This window comes from Trichosurus vulpecula, chromosome 2 (assembly GCF_011100635.1).
Source record: "Trichosurus vulpecula isolate mTriVul1 chromosome 2, mTriVul1.pri, whole genome shotgun sequence".
Lineage (NCBI taxonomy): Eukaryota > Metazoa > Chordata > Mammalia > Diprotodontia > Phalangeridae > Trichosurus > Trichosurus vulpecula.
The window spans coordinates 223344644-223370167 of NC_050574.1; the positions used below are offsets into that span (position 1 = coordinate 223344644).

Consider the following 25524-nt stretch of genomic DNA (forward strand, 5'->3'; position numbering starts at 1 on the left):
TGTCTTTCAATTATCTAGCAGTTTCCCCCTCCCATATCCTTTACTTTGAAAGAATACAAAACCCTTATATCATATAAGTATAGTCAAACAAAACAAAATCCTACGTCGACCACATTCAGAAATGTATCCAAGAATGAGAACATTCTAAATATTCATTCATCATTTCTCGGTCATGAGGTGGAGAGCATTCTTTGGTCATCAAGCCTCTGGAATAGTAGTCGACCATTACATTGATCAGAGTTCTTAAGTTTGTCACAATCGTTCATTTTCACAGTATTGATTTTTGTTGTTGAATCATTTCAGCTGTGTTCAACTCTTCATGACTCCACTTGGGGTTTTCTTGGAAAAGATACTACAGTTATTTGCCATTTTTTCCTTTTCTAGTTCATTTTGCAGATGAGGAAACTGAGGCAAACACAGTTAAGTGACTCGCTCAGGGTTACATAGCTATATCTGAGGCCAGTTTTGAACTCAGGAAAACTAGTCTTTTGACTCCAGCCCCAGCACCATCCACTGTGCCACCTAGCTACCCCTACAGTATTGATGTTAATAAATTCTACTCTTGGTTCTGCTTACTTCATTCTGTCAGTTCATTCAAGTTTTCCTGGGTTTCTCTGAAAGCATCTTTCTTCATTTCTTAATTACAATAGCAGTATTCCAAAACGTTCATGTAACATAATTTGTTCAACTGTTCCCCAATTGATAGATATTCCCTTAGTTTCTAGTTCTTTGCCATTATCAAGAAGAGCTACTATAAATATTTTCATACATAGAGGACTTTTTCCTCTTTTTATGATAACTTTAGGGTATAGACCTAGAAGGCCTCGAAAGCCTCAACATGGTGCTACCACATCAAAGGACATAAACAATTTAGTAACTTTTGGGGCATAATTCCAAATTTTTTTCTGGAATGGCTATATCAATTCACAGTTTTGACAACTATGCATCAATATGTCTGTTTTCCAAAGTTTCCTTTTGTCAGCTTTGCAGTCTAATCTAAAGAGCTGCTTCAATTTGCATTTCTCTATTAGTGATGTGGAGCACTTTTTCATATGGCTTTTCAGAAATTTGATTTCTTCCCTTGAGAACTGTCTCTTCCTATCCTCTATCAATTGGGGAATAGCTCTTATACATTTGAATTAGTTACTTATATATCTTGGAAATTAGATCTTTATCAGAGAAACTTACTGCAAAGATTTTTCCTCTCCGGTTAACTGTTTCCTTTCTATTATTAGCTGTATCAGAGGCTCTTTAGAAGTAAAATGACAGATCCTGAGGTCAAGTGGGTTTCACTTTTGCATTTGCGCCCTTGGCACTTAAGCACAGTTTTTGACACTGGTAGGTGGTTAATAAATGTATATTAGTTATTTTCAAACTAATCTTAATTATAAACGTAATGATCTCAACAAAGCAATTGACTTAACCAGAAGACAGGAATAAAACATACATAAAACCACAAAGTGCAAATTATTCACATTTTGATAAAAGGGGAAGACATATAAGCTTTAACATTTTATTCTACACGTCTGCTGTTAATGTTTTTTGTGTGACCTTAATGAATGTTGGCAAGCTAACTAAGCATTGTTTTAACGATGTTTTAAGGAAGGAAAGGATAAGAAAAACTGAACTGTTGACCTTGTCCTTATTATTAAAATGAAAGTACTGGACTTGAGTCAGGAAGACCCGGATTCAAATTCCATCTCAGATTTTTAGTAGTTGTGTTACCCTGAACAATCCTCCGGGCTTCAGTTTGTTTGTTGTTGTTTTTGTCATGAAATAAAGTGCTTGGATTCTACCAGTTCAAAAACAGATCTTTTAAAATAGCTGTAAACTAACCATCATTTCCCCCTCTCAGTCTTGGCTAAAAACTGAACATTAGAAGCAAGTGAGCATAGTAGGTGAAAATGGAAGAAAAGAAGGAAAGCTCATTTATTAAGTGCCTACTATGTGCCAGCCACTGTGCCAAGCCTTTACAAATATTATCTCATCCTCACAACAACCCTGGAAGGTAGGTGCTATTATTATCCCCATTTTGCAGTTGAATAATAACCACATTCACTCTGTGTTCTTTGGCTTCATTTGTACGGTTCCTCCACCCCTCCAAGAAATAATTTAAAGTCATAGGTATGCCAGGTGTGCCCAGGCACAATAATATCTCAAAAAGAATTTGGCCATGTCTTTCTCATTTTTTAAGTTTGTGTTTTTTTAAAAAGTTTAGTTTTTTAAGTTTAGTTGCTTCAGTTTTCCTAGCTTGGTGAATAAACATTATGCCTTTTATAGCTGACTGTTCAGTAACTGGCCCTAAAAAGAATTCCCTGAGTGTACACCCTAATGAAACACGTAGAACACACCTCCCATCTACGATGCTGAACATCCCTGTTTTCGCTCTGACCATATCGTAGGCTTGCTGGCAAAGGCAGATTCCTGATGGCTCGAGCAGAAGACGCCAAAAAACCGGAATATGGACAAAATTGTTCAGTAACATTCACTTCGTGTTAACTGGAATATTCCAGAGATGAAAGGGGTAAATAATTTCTGAAGCTGCTTATCGCGTCTACACCAGCAATTCTAATCTCCGGTGAAACTCGTGTTGCGGTGACAGCTTCAGAGGGAGCCGCCTTCTTTTTCACTAGCCACAGAAAGCCTGCCCGGGACGTCCCTGGAGAGCCCGGAGCCGGAGCCAGGAGCAGCGGCAGAAGCAGTCACCCGAGAGCACAACGCGGAGCCTTAAGTCGACACCGGAATTTCAACAGCCCGCCACAGCCGCGGGGTTTCCGGTCCTTGGGGACCCTAGGCCGGCCCCTCCCGAGGGCGCCCGCCGTGGCGCACGCTCCCACCTAGCTCCTCCTCTTGCTGAGGCCAGGCCCCGCCTCCGGCCGCGGGGGCTGCTGGGCCGGGGCCCAGCTCGGGCCTTTAAGTAGAGGACGAGCGCAGGCTCCCCCACTGCCACAGGGAATCGAGGAGCGAGTTTGTGCGTCGTGAGGATCGTGGCGGGGCGACGCAGACCCTGCCGGAACCTCACGGAATAGGTGAGGGCCTTGAAGACCTGGTGTTTTCCTGGAGAGAGGCGGTATTGACTCGCTTCCCTTTTTCCGTTCCACCCTCCCGCCCTGCTGGAATAGGGATCCCGGGCGGCCCGGCCTCCGCTTTTGCCCTCTTGGTTGCAGGCTGCTGGACCCTCGCGGCGGGAGGCCGGGCTGCGGAGTTCGGTGGCTGAGGGCTGGCTGTGCGTGAGGGCTGGGGAGGGTGGAGGGGAGGGCTGGCGCGTGCTACCTCTTCTCGCGGGCCGCGCGTGCTGCGCTGGGATGGAGCCGACCAGACCGGAACCGCGCGGCTCCGCACACGTGCTGGGCCCGGGGCCGCCGTTTCTGGCTCCTCCCCGAAAAAGAAACTCGGATCGGGGTCGTGCGGGTAGAGCCTGTTAGGCTCCCCCTCACTCTTCCGCCGCGGATCTCTCTCCTCTTGCTGGGTCCTCGGTCCCGTCTTCTCTCCGCATCTGGGCCTGGGAAGAGGCCGCTGCCGGAAGGCGGATGTTCGGGGCCCCGCCTGCGCCGGCGGTGGGAGCGAGAGGCCAGGCGCCTGGGCTCTAAGAGGGCCTTCGTACTAATCAACTTTTGAAAGTGCGAGACTGAAAGTCCTGGTTGTGTTTGGAGAAGGTGCCTGATCCAAATAAGTCAAGGACCTAAAGGGCCGAGGTAGGAGAAAGCCAGAGGTGCCAGAATAGCCCCAAGTCCGCAGCTCAGGACGGTCATCATCAAATGGACCAAGTTGGCCAGATGCTTGAGTAAGCTGGTTCTGATGCCAAAATGTGCAGGTTAGATTCCCATGACAAAAGACTAACAGACGGTGCAGATCTGCCCAGGAATTTTGTTGTGTTAAGTAATGCCCTTTAAGGAGTGTACTTGGAAAAGTTATGATGGTATTTATCATATATATTTGCAGATTTTGTATGCCATTTTAAAGCAAATACATAGAAGAGAAATCAAGCTTAAGGTTATAATGGAAGGTGGGCATTAGGATGGAGGAAGCCTGACTTTGAGTTTTCCCTTTCTAGTTAAGAAATTATGACTTTGGACAACTTACTTAAGTTCGTTGGCCTTTAGTTTCCCCATCTATACAAGTAAGGGGGACTAGTTGATCTCTTCGGCTGAGCTAGACACTTACCAACTCTAATTTGCCACCCCAGCCCAATGTATTGCAGCGCCTAGTACTTAGAATATAATCCTAAATGAAGAGCTTGTTGGAATCCAGGGTGAGAAAACCCCTTAGTTCACCCTGGTAGTACCTTCTTTAAAGATTTCTTGAGAATGATAGGCCATGATTTAGGTTTCAACCTATCACTTAGCACATACCCAGTGCTCTTCCTCCCACCCAGTGTTTTTTCTTTGACATATTAAAATCTTTTTTTTCCACTGGCCGCTGGGATTAAGGCGAATCTTTTGAACATTGCTCTTAAGGTTTCTTTCAGCCCCTCAATTCTATTGTCCATGTATTTTTTAATTAGCTTATTTTTCCATAAGTGCTTTGAGATCAGAAAGAGAAATATTGCTTTTATTTAAGGTTAATGTAAAGAAATAGTACCTACTTGTAATATCATCACTAATGTTCATGAGTCAGGAAATAGGTATGAATGAAACCATTTCTTTGGAAACATTTTAAAAAGCACTTTTGATATCAGTACACCTAAGAGTAATACTGTAAAAGTTTTTTTAAATAAATTGCAAATTGAAATTGTATCAGAAAATAGGCCATTGAGATATAAGTAGATAAGTTTCCCACGTTTTTATATATGAGCAAAAAGCGTAACTATCTTTAGATTCTCAGTCAGGAAACCTAGGCTCCAGACTCAGCACAGAACTTTAAAATCTTGTGTCTGTATAAAAGTTGATTAATTTCTCTTTGCCTGTTTCCTCATTTACAAAATGATATTTACCTACTCATAAGGTTACTGTAAGGAAAGTGCTTTGTAAAACCTTTAACTATCAGATATGACTTGCTCTTGTCCTAACAAAGAATGGGTTTTAAAAAGAGCTTTGTAAACCTTTGCATTTTTTTCCTTCTGCTTGGGCTAAAGAACTGAACATAAGAAATAGATAAAATTATTGTCTAAGTGATGATAAACATGGATTGTAAAATGTTACTTAACAGAGATGTGATGCTGCCAGGATTCCTAAATTGCAAACAATCACCAGACATTGGTGGGAGGAGGCGTTAGGTACTAAAGGTTTTTAGTTTTCATAGATGAGTTTACCTACAAAAATAAGATGACTTCATGGTTATTTCTTTTGAAAAATTGCAGGCTTCCACAATGGCTGAGAATGGTGACAGTGAAAAAATGACTGATCTAGAGTCCAAAATTTGTCAACAAATTGAGGTATGATTCTTGTGCTGATGACTTATAAAACCAGCCTCTTAGAAGAGGTTTTAGAAGTGTGCAAAATAAGACACCAGTAGTACTTACATTTGTCCATTCTGGCAAATACATTAATATATGCTATTAATAAAACTGTACTTGTTTGGTCTGTGGAATTATAAAAATAGAAGAGGCCTTACAAAGGTCATCTTGTATTTTAGTGTCTCTGCTGTTAGATAAGATTATCCCAAATCATTTTGGACAGGTGCCATTCTGCTGTTTTTAAAGATATTCTGTCCACCCCTCTTCTATGTTACATCATGTCAATCCATTGTAGTGCTGAATGAACCTTTGAATTGAGAAATTTTTCCCCTCAACATAAATTTTTCTTGTTTTGGAGCCTATTTTTCTGGTTTTGTTTTTACTGGACATAGAGAACAGTTAATTATCACTTTCTGTTTAATAATCCTTCATATCATTGAAGTTTTTCCAAGCTTCTTTCATGAAAGGTAATACCAACCTCTTTGCCTTATTCACATATCTATTTTCTAATTGTTTTCATAATTGAAATTGTCATCTAAAGTCTTTTGTCATTTTTAACTTAGGGAACTCCAGTTAGGATTTATACTGGTTATTACATGGTTCTGCTGAGGAACCTTGATATAATGCTTAATCATGCTTACTTGTGATCTTTGCAAATCATAGACTAGGGGTGGGGAACCTTCGGCCTTGAGACCACCTATGGCCCTCTAGGTCTCAAGTGTAGCCCTTTGGCTGAATCTGAACTTCACAGAACAAATCCTTTTATTAAGGGGATTTTAGACTTCAGTCAAAGGGCCAGAAAAATTATGCATTTGGCAATACAGAGGTCAATGTTCTCCCTTTCATTTTACGGAATGAAAAAAACAAAAATGTGAGATTTCTTTCCTATCCTTTCTTAGGTTTTCTCTATTTTCATAGGTTTTCCTCAGGATGATTCTTCAGAATTATTGAGCTGGTGGTGTTTGCCTGTAGTATCCCCTCTCTCTTTACCAGCATGTAATCCCTATATCCCTAGGTGACTAGTATTTTCATGTATTACTCATTGGTTTCCCAGACCCCTATCATTTCCTTTTGGCACCACCCCCACCCAAACTGCTTCCTGTTTCAGTTGTCTCCCCTATCAAAATTCATCTATCCTATGTTCTATTCTGTGGATTCCTTCTTTCTAATACATAATAACTATTTAATCTGGTAAACTATAGGCAGCTAGGTGGCACAGTGGTTAGAGCACTAGGCTTGGAATCAGAAGACTCATTGTCATGAGTTCAAATCCCACCTCAGACGCTTACTAGGTGCGTGACCCTGTTTACCTGTTTCCTCATCTGTAAAATGATTTGGAGAAGGAATGGCAAACTATTCTAGTATCTTTGCCAAGAAAACCCCAGATGGGTTCAGGAAGAGTCAGACACAACAGAACAGCAGTCAGATTAGTTGGTTGGTGCTCATGGAAGGGCTGCAGAGAAGAACACTGGACTACAGTAGGTTCTTCCACTACCTTGATTTATAATGTTGGGTAAGTCACTTCAACTCTCTGGTCTTTAAATAGTCATTTATAATATCCCTAACACATCTATAACATGAAGGGTCTTGCCAGGGGTGGGAAACTGTGGCCTTTTAGGTCCTTGGGTGTGGCCTTTGGACTAAGTCCAAGTTTCACAGAACAAATCCTTTTATTAAGGGGATTTGTTCTATGAAGTTTGGATTCAATCAAAAGGCTACATTTGAGGACCATATGTGGCCTCAAGGCTGAAGGTTTCCCACCTGTCATAGACCTTTGTATTGCCAAATGCATAGCCTTTCTCCAACTTATTTTGTATAAACCTGACAGCATAATTGTCTCCAATAAACTTAAGTTTCTGATAACTTTACTATTATAATCAACTTGGCCTGTTTTTTAAAGATATAACAGTCTCAGAAATACATTTTCTGTGTCCTTAGTTCTAAGTAAACAGTTAAGAATTCTTGTCTATCTGAACTGCACACGTAATCTTCCCATGGTTCATTTCTTAAGGAGTGAACAAAGTTTTTTAAAAAGTAGGTGTGAGATTTGATGGTAGGGAAGACAGTAATGATGTTAGATGGCTCCATTTTATATATCTGATTATCTGGTTCAGTCCCTTTTAGCAACTGAGTTTGACATTAGTCTTTTTCTTGGTACTACTCTTTATTAAGTGTGGATTTTTATTATTTTTTCCCTATGTTAAACTGAAATTTTGACAGCCAAAAAACAGGATTTGGTCTTAATGTCTGGGGGAAATATTTCACAAATTTTTATAATTTAATTCTTATAACTGTAAATATTGATAATTGGGGAGGAGCAGTGGACTGGGAGTTTTTATGGTAGCCAAGATGCTGCTAACTATGCCATTCAAGACTACAGGGTGGATAAATTAGATAAGCACTAACAGTTAAGTTATTTTCAAAGATTTATTGATCACAGATTGTTTTTCTTAATTCTAAAATGCATGTGCATACAATGATAAATTATCATCATTGAGAGTTGGCTGGCCCCCTGATAAAATGGAGGTAGTTGTCTCATTTTTGATGGAGTTCTAAAGAAAGTCACCCAAAGGCATGCTTTTGCTGCCTGAAAACCTTTAGTAGGAGAGGCACATTTTGTATCATGTTCTTGAACTCGATGCTTTGATAAATGCTCTCTGACATTCAGAAAAGGACAGTCTTCTTTATGGACAATTCTAATGATATGCGTGGTCCATTTACTTATGCATCTCCCAGGATCTTCAGTAATTAAATCTTTCTAATTAGTTACCTTGGGTTTATGCTCAACAAATATTTATATTCCATAATACCATCTTAATATAATATTTAAGCCTTTATTGTGTTTCTAGGTTACCCTGTCATCCTTATACTAGCTCATATAAATCAAATTGTGACATTCCTCTATAATTAGTCAGAACTTAAGTCATACTTCCTTTCTTTATGAATATTTACAATGACAATATGTTGTAATCATTTTACAGTACTATTTTGGTGACTTTAACCTTCCACGAGACAAATTTTTAAAGGAACAGATCAAAATAGATGATGGCTGGGTACCTTTGGAGATAATGATCAAATTCAACAGGTAAAAATCTTTGTAAAAAGTCTTAGGCTTCTCAACACTTAATGCTGCTTTTCCACATTGACACACACTCTCTCTCTCTCTCTTTTTTAAGATTAAGCAAACTAACAAAAGACTTTGATGTGATAAGAAGTGCTCTAAAGAAATCCAAGGCAGAACTAATGGAAGTTAGTGAGGATAACACTAAAATCAGAAGATCTCCAAATAAGCCCCTCCCTGAAGTAACAGATGAGTATAAAAATGAAGTAAAAAACAGATCCATCTATGTTGTAAGTGTGACTTCTTGTATTGGAGCTTACTTTACATTTATTTTTTAATAACTGTATTTGAGGGCAATTACAATTTTCCATGTAGATTTATTTTTACTGTAAGATATAAACAGCTTAATTGTGCTATTTTGCCATTAAGTTGACATGTTGAATTCTATGTCTTCTCAGATTTTTTTTTTATTACTTAGCTGAAATGTCATTTTCTGGATATTGCTATTTCTAATTAATCTTACCTTCCTTCTCTGCTCTCCCCAGAAAGGTTTTCCAACAGATGCAACCCTTGATGATATAAAAGAATGGTTAGAAGGTAAAGGTCAAGTACAAAATATTCAAATGAGGAGAACATTACATAAAGCATTTAAGGTATGAAAATTTATAAACTTCTTTGACTGTAAGAGTAAAATTCTGGAATTGAATATTACTAATCTGCTTTTAAAATAATTTCTTATTACTCAATAGGGATCAATATTTGCTGTGTTTGATAGTGTTGAATCTGCGAAGAAGTTTATAGAAACCCCTGGACAAAAATACAAAGATACAGAGCTGCTGATACTCTTTAAGTAAGTCAGTTTGATAATGCTTCCACTAATTTTAAATTAGGAAGGTGAAGTAGCAAGGGAGGTGAAGCTTCAGGAGTGGCATGTTGGGAGCTTTTAGGAATCCTCATGAAGATATGACTCATTAAGTCTGACTATTTCATGTGAGACGATTGCTACATGAACAGTGAGTGCCGTCAGTGATAAAATCTATCATTGTCTTAATTTGATTTAACACGCACGTTTTAGAAAGTTTCAAAATGTTGGGATGATCTATTGCATAATTTGGCATTTTGTTTCTAGCTGTATACTGGTAACAGTATTTCATTAGCAGTTTTTATCCAGTTTCCCTGGAAAGATTATAATAGGTACCACATTGTCCGAAATGTTATCACTGTTGAAATTATTTTATTATAGTAAGTTTTTCTTCATCTAAATTTAACTGTTAACTTATTCTCACTATTAATTCTTTATTTAAAAGACCAAGTCTTGCCTTTTTTCATGATTTTCATTGTTTCCTGTGGATGAAAGCTTCCTATGTAAACCTTTCTGAGCTTCTGTAATCTTTTTGTGCCATTTAAAAGGCTTCTGTTGAAGGAGTGACTGCTACAAGCCAGTTCGATTCTCACATAAAAACTTTTAGCAGCATATTTTTTGGTAAGATTATTTGATTAGTCATTAAAATGTATAGACAGTAGCATATCTAGACTTCAAAAAGACATTTTTGAGTCTCATGATTACCTTCTGATTGAAATTTTAAAAAAGACTGCCTGATAGTACTCACTTTAATGAATTTTTAATCTGTAATTTTCACACTGTAAATATGGAGCCAATCAATTTCAGAAAGGAAAAAAAATCATGCCATAAAAGTGAAATTGGTTTGTTTGTATGTAGCCCATTGAACAAGTGGACCCAAATATTGATAATGGATGATGTCAAGATATAGGAAAGTTTTTAGTGGCATTCCCACAGGGCTTTGTGATCAACATATTGAATGTATAGAAAGCAACAGAAGTCCTGTTAAGACTTTTGAGATGTTACAAAGTTAAATTCTGCATTTTTGTTTTTAAAAAATATACCAAGTACAAGATGAAGAAATTTCTTGGGAAAAAATCTGAGGGTAGCTGAAAGCAAATTAAGTGAGTCAGTGGTGTAATATGCTTGCCAAAAAAGCTATTTTATATTCTGTTAATAGAACTGTAGTATCTAGGAAAGGAATATATTCTTGCAGTCACTCTGTTCCAGACTGTAGCTAGAGAATTGTGTTTAGTTCTGGGCCTTGCATTTCAGGTGGTATATTGATAAACTCAAAAATGTATCCAAAGTAGGGTAATCAATGGTAAAGGAGTCAACAAACCATATTAGATTAGAAATAATTGAAGGAACTAGGTAGGTATGTTTGTTTTGAAAAGGAACTTGAGGGGGAATATTTTGAAAGGGCTGTCAACTAGAAGGGAGGGAAGTAGTGCTTGCTATTTTGGAGCTTCTGTAGGCATGACAACACAACAGTGGGTAGAAGTTATCAGGAGGTAGACTTGGCTCAATATATATGAGAATATATTGTAGGATCGTCCAGAGAGGAAATGGGTTATCTTGTAATTTTAAATTTAAAAAAAAAATTACCCTAAATGTTTAGTTCAAGCTGTGGACCTCAATTTCTTCATCTTTAAGATGAGTAACTAACTGATCTCTGAGGGTCCTTAGCATTGTTAAATAAAGGAGAGTCCAGAGGGTGGACTGTCCGAGGATATTGCAGACTGGTTTCAAGTGGGATTTCTTTATGGTCTAATGGCCTGAAGATTTAGCTTAAATTTGATGTTCTAGGCTCTTGTGTTTACTTCTCATGCCAACATTGAAACACATTTTATTTCACATTGTTAACATAATTCTGGCTGTCTAACCTTGAAAAATATTGTTGTAACAGGTTGAACATATTGCAGCAAATCTTTGCTATGATCATTCTGGCAGCAGTAATGTAGTAGAAAGGGCAGACTTGTATAAGGACAACTAGAATGATGAGAATCAAGGAAGAATTAAATAATCATAACTTTGTTACATGCATGGATTGGGTTAATATGGTAGAAATGATGATAATCCTCATTATATTTATTACAGTATTAATCAAGATACCAAGCGGTTTCTTTATAACTATATATGTAAAGCATTAATGTTTGATAAATCTGCAGAAAATCAAAACTAGGGGGAAAGATTCATTAATTCTGTTGTGGAAGAGAGATGAACAGAGGGAATTATTTGGGACAAAATATATATTAGAACAAATAAGAAAAAACTGGGGGGAGTATTGATGGGAATTATGATGGATAGAATCTTGGAATCAAAAATATTAAGGAACCAATAAAGTTTGAATGGTCAAAGGCTGTAAATGAACATTTTACAGAAAAGGAAACAAATTTTGTTTTTGTCACTTGAAAAAATGCCTAACCTTCCTTTGGGATATAAGTTAAAATTAAACACTACCTCACACCCTTGAAATTGGCAAAAAGAATTAAAAGCTAGGGAACTCTAGTGCTGGCTGGATTTTGCAGAACCAGGTACACATTCATTGCTGATGGAAATAGAAGAACTTTGGTCTTTCTGAGAGAAAAATCTGGCAGTCATCAATAGATAAATTCTTTCCTTTGATCCAATAAATTCCAGAAATCAAATCGTGTTCACTGGAAAAGAAAACTTTCAACAAGTACTATTGGGATAGAATTGGGCAACATTGGGAGTATGTTACATGGAAGTAGGGTGAAAAACCAAAGAGCTCTCTGATTATATATCTTCATGGGGGTCTTACCTGATTGATAATTGGCTCATTACATGTTGTTACATTAATAGGATACTACAAATGTAATTAAGATTGTTAAGTATAATGGAAAGCAATTAAAAAAAAACACAACCAGAACCAGAGAACAGTATGGTAACTATGAACGTGTAAGAGGAATTTAATCAGTTGTTACTGGTCCAAGAGCCAGGAACTCTGTGCTAGTAATTGTGTGGCCTAGGAGATTAGACTGAGGACAAGTTACTTTCCAGGGTGGTTTTGTTGATGTTTTCTCCCAAACCAAGTGGGAAAAGCTGTGTCTTATTTTATAGTCGTAGTGGTTAAGGTTTCCTCCTACACATTTAATAGCTCAATTATCTGTCCTTTAGGGAAGATTACTTTGCAAAAAAGAATGAAGAAAGGAAGCAAAATAAAGTAGAGGCTAAAGCAAGAGCTAAACAGTAAGTATTGTGGAAATGAAATTTAAAACTTTCTACCTACGCTTCAAATCATGTACCAATACCCTTAAACGTATAGTATGTGGCAGATTACCTCAGAACTTGAGATGACCATTAGAAGATGTTTGGAGGGTTAGTTTTGTGGGCTCTCTCGTGAAAACTTAGACCAGGCTCTGAGACTGAGCTTTTGTAAGGTAATGAGTTTTGAGTTTAGACAGCTTAAAATGCTTGCATGGACCATGGAAATTCCCAGGATGATTTGGGGAATACAAAATTGCCAGACAACTGAGGTCTTCATAATGGAGAATGAGCTCTAGTTTAACTTGATTATTGGTTAACTTTGTGACTTGATGAAAATTACTTGTAGGCCTTTGCTTTGTTGAGACCAACTTTAAAATTCATTAATGCTTTTATTTTGTAGAGAGCAAGAAGAAAAACAGAGGCAAGCAGAAGATGCTGAATTGGCAAGTATTAAGTTCTTGTGTAGAAGTGTAATGCTCTTTATCATTCAAATTTGTAAATAATGAACCTGGGTTAGTCTATCTTCTGTAGTTAAAAGTAACCATTCTTATTGTACCATATTAGTACATGTACCCAAGTAAAATATTTCAACAACTTTTAATTCATTATTTGTAAGACCCAAAATACTACTTAACCTAAAGTTTTATTCTCTAAAATACATGGTTTGATTTAATCATCTTTGGTAAATGTGATTTGTAGAAGAAAGTAAGGTTGTGATATGAAGGAGATTTTGCAAAGAAAATTTTTAGGAAAAGTGGGATAATTGCCAACTTCGTCAACAGCTATTTTGAACATCTAATATTCAAAACATGCCAGATTCTTTAGAGATTTGAACTCTGTCTGATACCTTTTTCAGGAATTTTCAGAAATCTTGAGTATTATATTATCTTATACCAGACTTTTACTTACTTATTTCCTACATATGGGAAATGACAAATAATTCCTCTTACAGTTTTTAAAAAGAAACTTTTGATTCCTCATAATAATTAGTCTTATTTATGGTTCTTTAGAAATCCCTGGATGAAAAGGTTGGATGCTTGCTGAAATTTTCTGGTGATTTAGATGATCAAACTTGTAGAGAAGATCTTCACACACTGTTCTCTAATCATGGAGAAATAAAGTGGATAGACTTCATCAGAGGAGCAAAAGAGGTTAGAGATGTGTTTTATTTCAGCAATTTAAAAAGCTGCCTTCAGGAAGAACCATGGTTGCTTTTTTCTTAATTAAGAATGAAATGCTCTCCATTGATTTTTTTGGGGGGGGGTGGGGGAAGGGGAGAAGGGAACGGGACGACTTACTGAAGTCATGAAACAGTTTCACTTGATTAGATGTTGTCCTGTGTAGACTAAGTCATATGGTAAGAGTTTGGAACAGAAGCTTAGATAGGAATTTGATTGGGATAGAAAAATTCAACAATGGTCATTTTTGCATTATTTTAATGGGGTAGGGTAGGTTGAAGGTTTTCTGGGGAGCCTTATCTTAGAAGTTTACTTCTCTCAAGCTGTGGCTACTGGCAACTTATTTGTGAGTACTCTGTTTTTGTCTCTGGTAGCATTTTTGCTGTCTAATATCTCGAGGTTTCAACAGTGGAATTTAGACAGGTATTTCTTCTTTTGTTATTGGCTCTTTGGATCTGCCATTGTGATAACCAAATAAATTTACGGTATTAGAAGCATCAGGGCAATTCCTTATTAAGATCTTTAGAACAGTAGATTTCAATCTAGGCTACTTTATCAGCTTAAAAATGTTAACTGATAAGATGGTTTAAGGAGTCCTTCATGAAGATGGAGAAAGACATATCATAGCTCATAGTGCTCAGACTAAGATTTATAAATGTTTTCTCAGTTTTGAATTTATCATATCATTCTTTCCAGGGCTATAAAGATAGTAAAATTACTTACCTATTTTAGTGTATACTTGGAGATTCAGCTTAGAATGTAATACATATGACTTGTTTGATACAGGGAATAATTCTATTTAAAGAAAAGGCAAAAGAAGCACTGGACAAAGCCAATGAAGCAAATAATGGAAACTTAAAATTAAGAAACAAAGTTGTAACTTGGGAAGTATTAGAAGGAGAGACAGAGAAAGAAGCTTTGAAAAAAATCATTGAAGACCAACAGGAATCCCTAAATAAGTTGAAGTCCAAAGGTAATTGAAGTTACATTAAATTGTAGAATACTATAAGATTACTTAGTTTGAATCTCCCTTTTATGGGTAACCCAAGTGACTTGGGAATTTTAGAACTTATTTTGTTGGTAATGTAAAAAAAAGGATGATGTTTTTATGGGTTTTTTTTAATAGTTACTGACATTACTAATTATTTCAACTTTTTAGCTGAAATGTCTGCCAAAAGCAGTAGTTTTATTTCTAATTTGCCTAAGTTTGTTCCCTCATCTAAAAAAAATCTTGGCCAAAATAAGTTTTTAAAAAGCCCAAGCACTCATTTATATTAAAAATATTGGGACAAACTGACCATTTTAATAAACAATATCTAAAACTAATATGTAGAATAATCTGTAATGGAGAAATGGTAGGCTTTTCCATTAAGATCCAGGAATAAAGCCAAGGATGTCTATTGTTATCACTGTTTAATATAGTTCTGGAAATGCTAACTACTGCGTAAACTAAAATAAGAAACCAGAGGAATAAGTACAGGTAAAACTTTCAAAGTCTTAAAAACTTATCTACAGGTCGCAAATTTAAAGGAAAAGGAAGAGGAAGTGGTAAAGCTGTCCAGGGTACACCCAGTAAAGGAAAAATACAATTCCAGGGCAAGAAAACAAAATTTGATAGTGATGAAGAACAAGAAAATGGTGATGCTGGAGGTAAGCTTTATTTGTGTGAGAACTTCATTACAACTTTTGCATTAAATTGGTTTAGGATTGTTGTGCCAAAAAGAAGCGATTGCGACCCGGATATAAATTTTAGTGTGGATTTATTCAAGTGTGAGATTGTTCAGAGTAAAGACTCAAATCAAACAGCCCCGAGCAGGGGTAGGGTCAGGGTCTTTAAAGGGAAAAAACAGAAACTGATTTCTGTGGAGATGGGAGCATAAACTGTGGCGCAAGCTGGGGCAGGATTATTTCCATGGAGATGGGGGCACAAACTCTGGGGTGAGCTGGGGCAAGATGGAGGGTAAACCGGGGGACAGGGCACAACAGGATAACCCTTTTAAAATGCAAAGTACCGAATTGGTGACAGAATATCCTAACTCTTTAAAGTGTGGTGACATTTAGAAAGGAGCATTCAGAACTGACCTGATTGTCAGTGAAAATAAGCTCACACAAAGAAAGCACATTCTGTACATTGCTAACTCTTGGCAAATGCAGTCCAAACTAAGAATTTTAATTTTAAATTGAATTTAAAATTAAATATAGCATATATTTTTCTGTTTCACTCTTCACCTTTGTTTAGGGTTGCAATCTATATATCTTTACCTTCTGAAAAACCAAATTTCTTCACTTATAAAGACCATAGTAGAATTACAGGAATGGATAATTGGCTTACTGTATGGTCCATTAAGGGATAGATTTTTTTTTTCCCCTCCAATTTAACAAACTTCTAGAGGGAGAGAAAATCAAGGCTTTAACTACTTGAGTAAAATTAAATCTCTTGGATTATTTAGAAATTGTCTTATTTTAGGTTGTGCCCTAAGTTGGAAAATTGGTTTTGAATCATAGGCTACCTTCTGGGAACATCAAGAAGAGATTTTGGCGGGAGGAGGGGGGGAAGCTAAATGTGACCAGAAATACATTAAAAAATAGTACTGAGGACTTATGTGTGGTCTGAATGCAATTAATTCTATTTTTATAGGATCCCTTAAAAGGACACGAGAAGAACCTGAAAAAGAAGAACCTGCACCAAAGCAATTGAAAACAGAAAATGGAGCTGGAGACCAGTAGCTTGATAAAAAATTTTTTATTCATTTTAAATAAGTTTTAAGCTGTTACAGATTTGGGGGTCTTTAAAAAGAAAACCGAATTAAATCCACTTCAACGTCCACCTATAATAGAAGGAAAGACTATTTTTGTTTAACTTGTTTTTGTTGTCCAGGTATCCTTACTCAATCTGGATGTTTTTTTATATGTATAGTTTTGTTCATGATATCAGATGTTGGCATTTCAGACATCGATCTGAACATCAAAAGAAAGGTTCTTTCAGTGAAGCCTGACTCTGTAATGTTGGAAATACCAACAAATAAAATGTATACTACATAAAAGGCAAAATTGTCCTGCTATTTTTATATGGTTTCCTTCGTTTTTAACGATGAAAATCAGGCTTTGTTTTCCTTTACTGCAGTTATCCTCAAGAGAAGTATGGATTAAGTGCGTATATAATATGACCCAATATACAGGGTTGTTCAGCCTCTCTGTAACATAATTTAACTTCTACAGGTTTTTCTGCTCTTTGGGTAACTTGTTGGAAGAGGTCATCTACTAACTGAATAGATATCTGCTTTAACATGTTTGTCTTAAGTACTCTGTTCAAATACCCACCTTTAATTTTCCATTTGTGAATATTCAATCATGATCTCTAAGGTCCCCATTTCTAAAAGTGTCATCTTTTTACTGGTTTATATCATAAATTTTAACTTACTGTTTTTTTCTTATGAAATTTATATGTTGCTGGTAGATCATATCGTAGCTCTGGGAAGACAAAAACAATAACTTAATTTAAAGATAGCATTCAAAACTCCAGTTTCATACTGGTTCTTTAAAAAGTGAGAGCTAAGAGTATTAGCTTTCACAACTTTAAAAAAATTTGTTTTTCATGTCCCTATGCTGTATAAGCAAAGCTGATTTATAAAGCAAAACAAATAAGATGAAAATTCGTGCTTAGAAAAGATAACATACAGGTTATTCAAAGAAAACTTGGTTGTGAATGCTACAAAATGAAAAAATTTTAAGTTTTAAAGTACACTTAAAATTGAACTTGACTTAGTTTTTCAGTTCTAAAAGTATTAACTTAAGGGAATGGACTAGACCAGGTATGGTCTTTTGACTTGAGTCCAAGTTTTACAGAACAAATCTTTTTATTACGGGAATTTGTTCTGTGAAGTTTGGGTTTAGTCAAAAGGCTGCACTTGAGGACCTAGGGTGTCACATGTGTTGTGTCCTTGAGGCCACAGGTTCCCTACCCCTGAATTAGTTTCAAAGGTTCTGTCAGTTCTAAAACTCTAGCTCTATAGCAGGGGTAGGTATTAATTTGAATTAGCACATTGAACAAAGATTGGGACAGACAGCTGTCATAGAGGATGAAAATGGCAGGAAAGAAGCCAGGTTCTGGTAGTGCCATATATTTGCCTGACTGGATAGTCAAGTAACTCAGAAACATTTTCTGACTAGTACTGATAGGAGTGTTCCTGCTGCATCACCACTATAATCACCAAAATGAATGTATGGTTTGCATGTTGTTTCATGAGGAAGAACCCTAGAGTATGAACTTCATTTTACTAAATCTATTTCAAGTTCATGGTTGGTAGTTAAGATGAAAAGATAGTACATGAATTAGGTGCTAACAGAGGAGGGATAGAAACAAAATGGTTAAGGAAGTTGAATGTTGTTTACTGGATTGTTTAAACAAGAAAGTAATAATGAGCTACACTGGTATTTTGGGCTCCTGTCTCCAAGACTTCAAATCAGATAACCAAATAAAATGTGTTAATTCACTCTAAGCAATTAGTGAAAAATAATAATCATTATCTTCAAATGTTTTCAATAATAGTCAACATAAGGTTTTCCTCTTTTAGAAATTCAACAACAAAACTTTAATATTGAGTGTCTATTAAATGCCAGATACTATGGTTAGCCAATGTGGATACAAGGAAACATAACACATGGTCCCTGAATTCATAGAACTTAAGGACTGTGAAGGGATATGATGGACATAAATAACTGTAAAACAAAAAATAATCTGAAAAAGCAGTACAGAGATAAATTTGCTTTTTCTCCTAAAATTTTTTCTTTTACCCAAGCTTATCCTGAAAGGCCCTGTACATAGTTGGGATTAGGGAATCAGAATGCCATATAAGAATTCTTTCCAGCAAAAACCTCATTGAGCCACGCCTAATTTATTACACTGCAAAACAGATGTTGTATACCATGTCTTCCTAATTCTTACATAAAAACATTGGCTATGACTGGATGGCTTATATTATCAATACTATTCCTGTCCTAACCCTACCTCCACCCCAAATGGCATCAGGCTTCCAGATTCAGGATTATTTTAAAGAAAATCCAGGATTCTTACCTGCTATAACATCCATCTTAATTTTCCATTCATTTGCTTTCTTTTGAATATGCTAAACAAAAACAAATTACTTTGAGTTGGTTCATTTCATCTGAGACAATTTAGTTCATGCGTATATTAAATATATTGGAGCTTTCTACTGATACTATATATTCTTATCAAGACTCATCTTTTTAAAGATTTGATTGCATGCCATTTTAAAAAATACAAGCATAAAGAACTTCAATATGGCTAACAATCTGTTAAAATGCATAAGGAGCTTTCCCAAATGCCTGACTGCTACATCAGTTAACAGCAGTGAGGGAGAAATTAGCAGCATTATTTCAATTCATGAACTTAATTAAATTAAAAAAAAAAAGACATTCAGCAAAAATTGGAACTAATAGTTGTCACTGAGGACTTACTATTGGAGCTGATCTAACAGAAAGATAAAACATGCTGTCAAATTTTACTAGTTAGCCAAAAGTATGTGTTTTGAATGTTGGCTTACTGATTCATTTACTGTATAAAGAAATGTGACAGGCTGACTTTGGGTTCAATTTCTGTCTTCAAAGTGATGAGCAATAAGAGGTACCATCAAGAAGAACTGTGTTTATATCTGGCCAAAAAGTGACTATTTGAGCTTGAAAAAGTCACAAGTCACTTCTCAGAGCCCCAGGCAACTCTCAATCTATATAAGTTGTCTGTATGCACCAGAGAGGTGAATATTTAATTGATATAATTTATTAATTAGCAAAAATTAATAAATTCCCTCAAATTATTCCCCATCAGAAATACACTGACAAAGTCAGATCTAGATTAAAATAATGTAGGTAATCGATTAATTTTTTTCCTATAACATTCAGATATATGTGAACTAAATATAACTAAATTAGTTCCATATAATTTGACATTAGCCAGAAAACATTTAGTATGAGAGTATGGTTTTAATTTTAGGAAGTATGAGAAGTTTGTGGGAACCAAAATTTATTTTTAAACATTTAATACTTATATCCATAAGAATGGCCAAGGAGGGATTAAGTGGCTGGATATTACAATAAGAACTTGAAGCCATGGGTAAGAAGATAGTAGGAATAGGACAGAAGGAAAAAGCCTAAGTTGTCAACTGCTGAAAAAATAAAATGAAAAGGTTGTATTAGGACAAAAGTAGGTAATCAATGACACTAAGTAACACAAGTACAATTAGTTCCTTCACGTGATTTTTTTTTCCTTTTCAGATTCTATTTTTCTTCTTTTTCCTCTTCCTAGTCTTCACAGCCCAAGTAGCAACCAAGGCCATCATTTAAGTCCACTGATAGTAAGCACACCTTAAGAGCTTCTGCTTCCTAATACAAAGGTTAGGAGTTAGCCATGGAGTGTGGGTATACCAGATGGCACTGTAAGAACCCAGGAATAGTGAAGGAGACAAGAACAGAAATGGAGACAAGAAAAGAGCAGGGAGAGTGTTAGAGAAGCTGAAGGACTTCTACTGAGGGATGTATTGCTGAAAAAACAATACATGGCTTTGGAACTCAGTGGCTTACATACGTTTGGATAAACTAATCAGTGTTCAAGAACTCTTAACTTATAATTATCTACTCAACAAATATTTTCTGGACACCTTTTACTCTTCCAGACTATCACAGTTTTAAACTTGGAAGGGATCTTCCAGCACTCAGCATTTAGGAAGTTTCAATGCTGATCTGACTAGCATTATCTAGAGAGAGAAGTGAGACAAGTGATGGATTTGGAGTCAGAGGACCTATATTCATATTCTGGCTGTCACTTACTATGTAACCACGAACAATCAAATTACCTCTTCAGGTCTCAATTCCTCTTTGGCAAAATGTGAAGGATGGACTGGATGACCTTTAAGTTCTTTTCCAGCTCTAAATCTATGATCCTGTATCGGCTCAATTTTTAAAAATGAGAAATTAAGGGAGCTGCTAAAGCTAACAAACAGTGAGAGGGCCAAGACTAGAACCTAGATTTCTGGTTCCTGGTGCAATGTGCTTTCTACTACTCCATGCTGTTATCTCCTAGTTAGGGTCTGATTAAATTTGTTTCATTACCTGTTTCCTTTTCTTCCGATAGTTCCTATCTACCCAAGTCTTAGACAAAACAAATTAGCCTCTGTGGTCCTGTGGAAATCCCTACATCATAGGTGCTAGGTATTAGCTAAGGTGAATACTGCAGCAACTGGGTGTCATGTACATAAAATCAGGCACAGTAGAAATCTTTTTTACTCAGGGTTCACAACACTGTCATAGTTTGAAAAAGTGTAACACAGGAAAAGCTAATGGTTTGGACTTACTTCTCGGGTTGAAGTTTTATGTAAGGAATATACTGCTACTCTTGCCATCTGTAAAGCAATCTTCAAAAACGACATATCCATACCTATGAAGGGAGTAAAAAATTACATTTAAAATATAAATGGTAGGTTATAATTATTTTATAAATGAAATGCTTTTTTTTTGGCTCATAGAGGAAAAGGTCTTTATAGTTAGCCAAACTGATAGTATACTTAAAGGATAATATAAAGTTGCAGTGATAATAGCTAACATTTATATATCATTTACTATGTGCCAGGTACTATACTAAGGGCTTTACATTATTATTGTCATTTGATCATCACAACAACTCTGAGAAGTAGGTGATATTCCCCCCTTTTACAGAAGAGGAAACTGAGGCAAATAGAAGTTAGGTGACTTGCCCAGGGTAACACAACTAGTGTCTGTGGCCAGATTTGATGTTAGTTCTTCCTGACTCCAGGCTCAGTGTTCTATCCACTGTGCCACCAAGCTGCCTCAACAAACTAATAGTATACTATCTTCCCCTCTCTAATAAGTACCTCCTCTCCCTTGTCTCCATTTTTCTTTATCCCTTATTTAAGTCCTGTAAATAGCATCTAGAGAAAACCATGAACAATGCTAATTACTACTAGTTGTGAACAGGGGAAATAGATTGGTGTGTCCACTTCTAAAATATCAGATAAGGGTATTAGCCCCCAAGACAGAAACTTTTTTAAAAAAAAGCTATCTGCTGTCAAAATAACTGAGGATGACCAAACCATTATTAAGAGACTGATTTCACAAAAGGCCTCTTTAGTGAAAACCTGGGTAACAACATAGGATTCAACTCACCTTAATCGTCAGCATGATAATGCATAGAGGTAATAAGAATTTTCTTATACAAAAAGCTTTGTCAGGATTCAAAATTTATTTTATCTAAGTTAATTAAGTCCAAAGTAAGTTATACAAAGTATCTTAAATATTCAAAGCCTTTAATAATGTAGATATAAAAAATCTAATTAGTAAGAAGTAAATGGTCTGCTAAAGGATAGAATGGGTCCCTCACTAGAAATGTTCAGACTAGATGACTACTTGTCAGGTATGATGTAGAGAGAATTATTTTTCCAGGGTATAGTTTAGATCAAAGTAGAGGTCAGGAAACTTCTGCCAAGGGTCAAATCTGAACGTAGCTATGAATGGTTTTTACAATTTTAAAGACGAAACAGAGGTCAGGAAACTTCTGCCAAGGGTCAAATCTAAACCTGGCTATGAATGGTTTTTACAATTTTAAATATGAAACTTTATTTAAAAATGTAAAAATTATTCTCAGCAGCAGGTGGTACAAAAAAAGAGTGTGCAGGTGAATTTGGACTGCTGGACACTGAGGCCTCCGAAAATCAGGAAGTCTTGTGAAATTCTGTGAGTTGTTCAGTTTTATTCACTTAATATAATTTTTTATTTAATATAAACTGGTGAAAATTAAGAGTAGAAAGTGAACAACTCAATTCCCCATCAATATATAAACAAACTGAAACAGTGATGCCTATATAAAAGACTAACCTGTCTAATAATGGTGACTAATCACTTTCCCTAAACATTCACTGTTTTCTTTTTTAAACCTCACTTCTCTATAAATACTGCACCAAAACATCTATTTCTTTTAACTAACCTTTATTATGCTTGGTCCCAAAGGGAGGATTCATGATTATAGTGTCAAAGGACTTGGACATGGTATCAGACAAAGAACACACATTGCACTGAATCATGTCAATATTTGTCAGCTCAAACTCCGCAACATTTCTACTAAATATTTCTAATGCATCTTCATCTATATCAAATCCAACACACAACCTGTAAATGCAAAACAAAAAAGGCTATATAAATACATGTTTCAAAAATGAGGGTTTATTACATCTTTAAAAAAAATATGTCAATGTATTTGCTCAGTGATATACTGTGATAAGAAGGGTATACTCAACCAGAAAGAACAGGTTTGAAAGGAAGGCTGACTACCAGGTCACTGGTAATCAGGTTTATTCTTTGCTATTCTTATAAAATGTACTACAACATCTTGTTTCCCACACATTTTAATGTAGACTGGCATACTTCTATAAGTACTATTCAGTTGGTCCCAAAAACTGTGTACTGAATTACTTACCCTGCTCCTAACATTGCTGTTCCAATACTAAGCATTCCACAACCACATCCTAGATCTCCAACCACTTTGTTTTCAATGTCATCATATGTGTTATGAATTGTATATAGCATACATGCTTTAAAAAAAAAAAGAGGGGAAAAACAAATTAGAGATAAACATTATACAAGGCTGGTGATGGAAATACGGTCAGCAAAAGTGATTCTTCTTTAAATATTTTAATTTGTCTTACATGAATCCTTTTAAGCGATGCACACCATTAAAAGGGCTCACAAAATGTAGGAACTTGCTATTTCACAAAAACAAAATTAAACTGCAGAACAAGCATCTACATGAAGAGGCCACAGAAATGATGCATCCCAAAGGGTGCGACTTAATAGCACCTTTTCCCCAAATTGTCCTCTAAAAAGGGATAATCATTCTTTTGAAAGTAGCATCTTAAAATACCCATATGTTCTCCAGTGCCAGAATCAAGGCTAGCCAAGACCTACTGATACAGGTTCATATTAATCAACTGACCTCGGGGATGGCACTCAGAAAACAGCACTGTTTCCATGGCTGCTCGTCACTGTTAATCATCCATGTTATACTACAAAAAAAGCTCAATAAATGTTCACAAAAGTCCTATTCAAGTCTTAACAATTGTTTTTGGTGCAATGTTTGGTATATAATGTTTTCAAGCAGGTTCAAAGAAAACACATGCACACTGGTTAAGCTCCATAAAAACTCATGATAGATTTTGCTAACGGAAAATTTTTTTTCTATGATATCTATAAAAAGCTTCCTGAATAATATTCCCCCCCCCCAAAAAAAAGCACAATGCTTTTTAGGATGGAGATCTTGTCCTAAATTCTTAACTTATACAAATTAGTACTTCCTCCCATCTAGTCAGTCAAGAAGTCAACATTTATTTTAGTGCCTAAGGCACTGCTAAACCGTGGGTATACAAAGAAAGGTAAAAGTCACTTCCTGCCCTCAAGGAGCCGATACAACTATGTACAAACAAGATATATACCAGATAACCGGGAGATTATCAACATAGAGGAGGTATCAGAATTAAGCGGGGCGGGAAAGTCTTCTCATCAGAAGGTAGAATTTCGGCTGAGTTTTGAAGGCTGTCAGGGAGGTTAGGCAATGGAAGGGAGAAGGGAGAGTTCCAGTAATGGGGAGCGGGGTAAGGAGGGGGAAGAGGCCCAGAACAATAAGAAACTTGCTTAACTCTGCCACATATTGGGCATGGTGTTTATCTTTCTTTAAGCTTGATTTTCCACATCTATAAAGCGGGGATCACAATCTTGTACCGCAGAGGTAATTTTGCAGAGCGAGCGACGCTAGGTTTGATTAAGAGGACCACTGGGATCGAGTCACGCTGACTTCTGTGAGCCTCGGTTAGTTCCCAGGGCTTACTAGTAAGTCGCAGAACTGGCATCTAAATTGGTGGCATCAGCTTCCTATGCACAAGCTACAGCTCCTTCGGGTTTAAACACTCCGTAGTTGCCCTATCTCCCGCCTACAGCGCTGTTGGGAAAATAAAGTGAGACAGGAAGTAAACTTTGGGGCCTAAAGTGTAAACTATCACTGGGATTGTTAAAGAAGGCGGACATTCCGGCGTAGCGGGAGGAGCTAGACTTGGAGCCGGTCAGTCAAGGTTTGAACCCAGTCTCCATTACTTGCTATCAAGGGCTCTATTTCATTTCGCCTCTTTGCGCCTCAGTTTCCTCATCAGCTCAATGGGTGGCTTTGGGTTTGCCATTCCTAGAGTCCCTCCTGCCTCTAACCCCTCCCTCTGCCAAAGGGGCTGGAGCCAGCGGAGCCCGCCTTACCTGCGATGTGGGGCCTGGTCGGATACTGCTCTAGAAGTAATTTGGGCTTCTCAAAGCCATCAACTTGTTGCAAGAAACTTTCCAGTTCCTTCCGTTTCATTTTCTCTTCTGGTTACGTGGGTTATAATTGGGGGTGGGGGGTGAGGGAGGGCGGAGCGTATCTACTTACACGCGAGGAAATACTTAAAAATCACCAGCCCGACTGCCCGCGCTCGCGGCTCAAAGCCCTAAGTCTCCGCGGCGGCGGCCACACCGGTGCGCATGCGCCTCTGACGGCCCTTTCCGCTCTGTCCTACTCAGGTAGCAAGCTCAGTGCCGCGGGAGCACCCCGCCCCCCCTGCCCCCTCCTCCAATGCAAGAAACCGGCGTCCGCCGCTCAGACAACCCTGTATCCGGTGCCGCTGGCTCAGCGGTCCCCGCTCAGAACGGAAACTTGGAGCGGCGCTCCGGAGTTCCGGTGTCGAGTGGGCTGCAATGCAAGGCCGGCAAGCTATCA

General features: G+C 37.0%; 2 protein-coding genes across 5 annotated transcripts; one reads left to right on the forward strand and one right to left on the reverse strand.

The window, feature by feature from the left end:
• Positions 1-2876: 2876 nt before the first annotated feature.
• On the forward strand, positions 2877-16757 carry SSB (small RNA binding exonuclease protection factor La). Of its 2 annotated transcripts, none has more exons than XM_036744961.1 (12): positions 2877-3029; positions 5300-5374; positions 8377-8480; positions 8572-8746; positions 9002-9109; positions 9206-9306; positions 12439-12510; positions 12929-12971; positions 13539-13679; positions 14493-14679; positions 15222-15356; positions 16345-16757. In XM_036744961.1, exons 2-12 carry the CDS (start codon positions 5309-5311, stop codon positions 16431-16433), a joined length of 1221 nt encoding a protein of 406 aa, XP_036600856.1. In that variant the 5' UTR covers positions 2877-3029; positions 5300-5308; the 3' UTR covers positions 16434-16757. The 2 variants fall into 2 exon arrangements, with proteins under 2 accessions (XP_036600856.1, XP_036600857.1); XM_036744962.1 differs by lacking the exon at positions 2877-3029 and adding an exon at positions 3289-3784.
• Positions 16435-25285, reverse strand: METTL5 (methyltransferase like 5). 3 transcript variants are annotated; one of them, XM_036744963.1, is made up of 7 exons: positions 25029-25285; positions 23209-23323; positions 22720-22901; positions 21074-21156; positions 18781-18832; positions 17128-17177; positions 16435-16534 (listed from the first exon to the last, which is right to left on the reverse strand). In XM_036744963.1, exons 1-7 carry the CDS (start codon positions 25126-25128, stop codon positions 16496-16498), a joined length of 621 nt encoding a protein of 206 aa, XP_036600858.1. In that variant the 5' UTR covers positions 25129-25285; the 3' UTR covers positions 16435-16495. The 3 variants fall into 3 exon arrangements, with proteins under 3 accessions (XP_036600858.1, XP_036600860.1, XP_036600859.1); XM_036744965.1 differs by having other exon boundaries at positions 25198-25279; XM_036744964.1 differs by lacking the exon at positions 18781-18832 and having other exon boundaries at positions 25029-25271.
• Positions 25286-25524: the final 239 nt, after the last annotated feature.

Bases quoted from the DNA above. Each gene is read 5' to 3' on its own strand.
- SSB (XM_036744961.1), top strand. From the start codon at position 5,309: ATGGCTGAGAATGGTGACAGTGAAAAAATGACTGATCTAGAGTCCAAA. The intron at 5,375-8,376 runs GTATGATTCTTG...ATCATTTTACAG, and splicing joins AAATTTGTCAACAAATTGAG to TACTATTTTGGTGACTTTAA. The intron at 12,511-12,928 runs GTAAGTATTGTG...TTTATTTTGTAG, and splicing joins GCTAAAGCAAGAGCTAAACA to AGAGCAAGAAGAAAAACAGA.
- METTL5 (XM_036744963.1), bottom strand. From the start codon at position 25,128: ATGAAACGGAAGGAACTGGAAAGTTTCTTGCAACAAGTTGATGGCTTT. The intron at 18,833-21,073 runs GTAAGTCCAAAC...GTTTTTGTTTAG, and splicing joins ATAAAACTTCAACCCGAGAA to CATATTCAAAAGAAAGCAAA. The intron at 17,178-18,780 runs GTAAGAATCCTG...TTGTCTTCCCAG, and splicing joins TAAGATGGATGTTATAGCAG to AGCTACGATATGATCTACCA.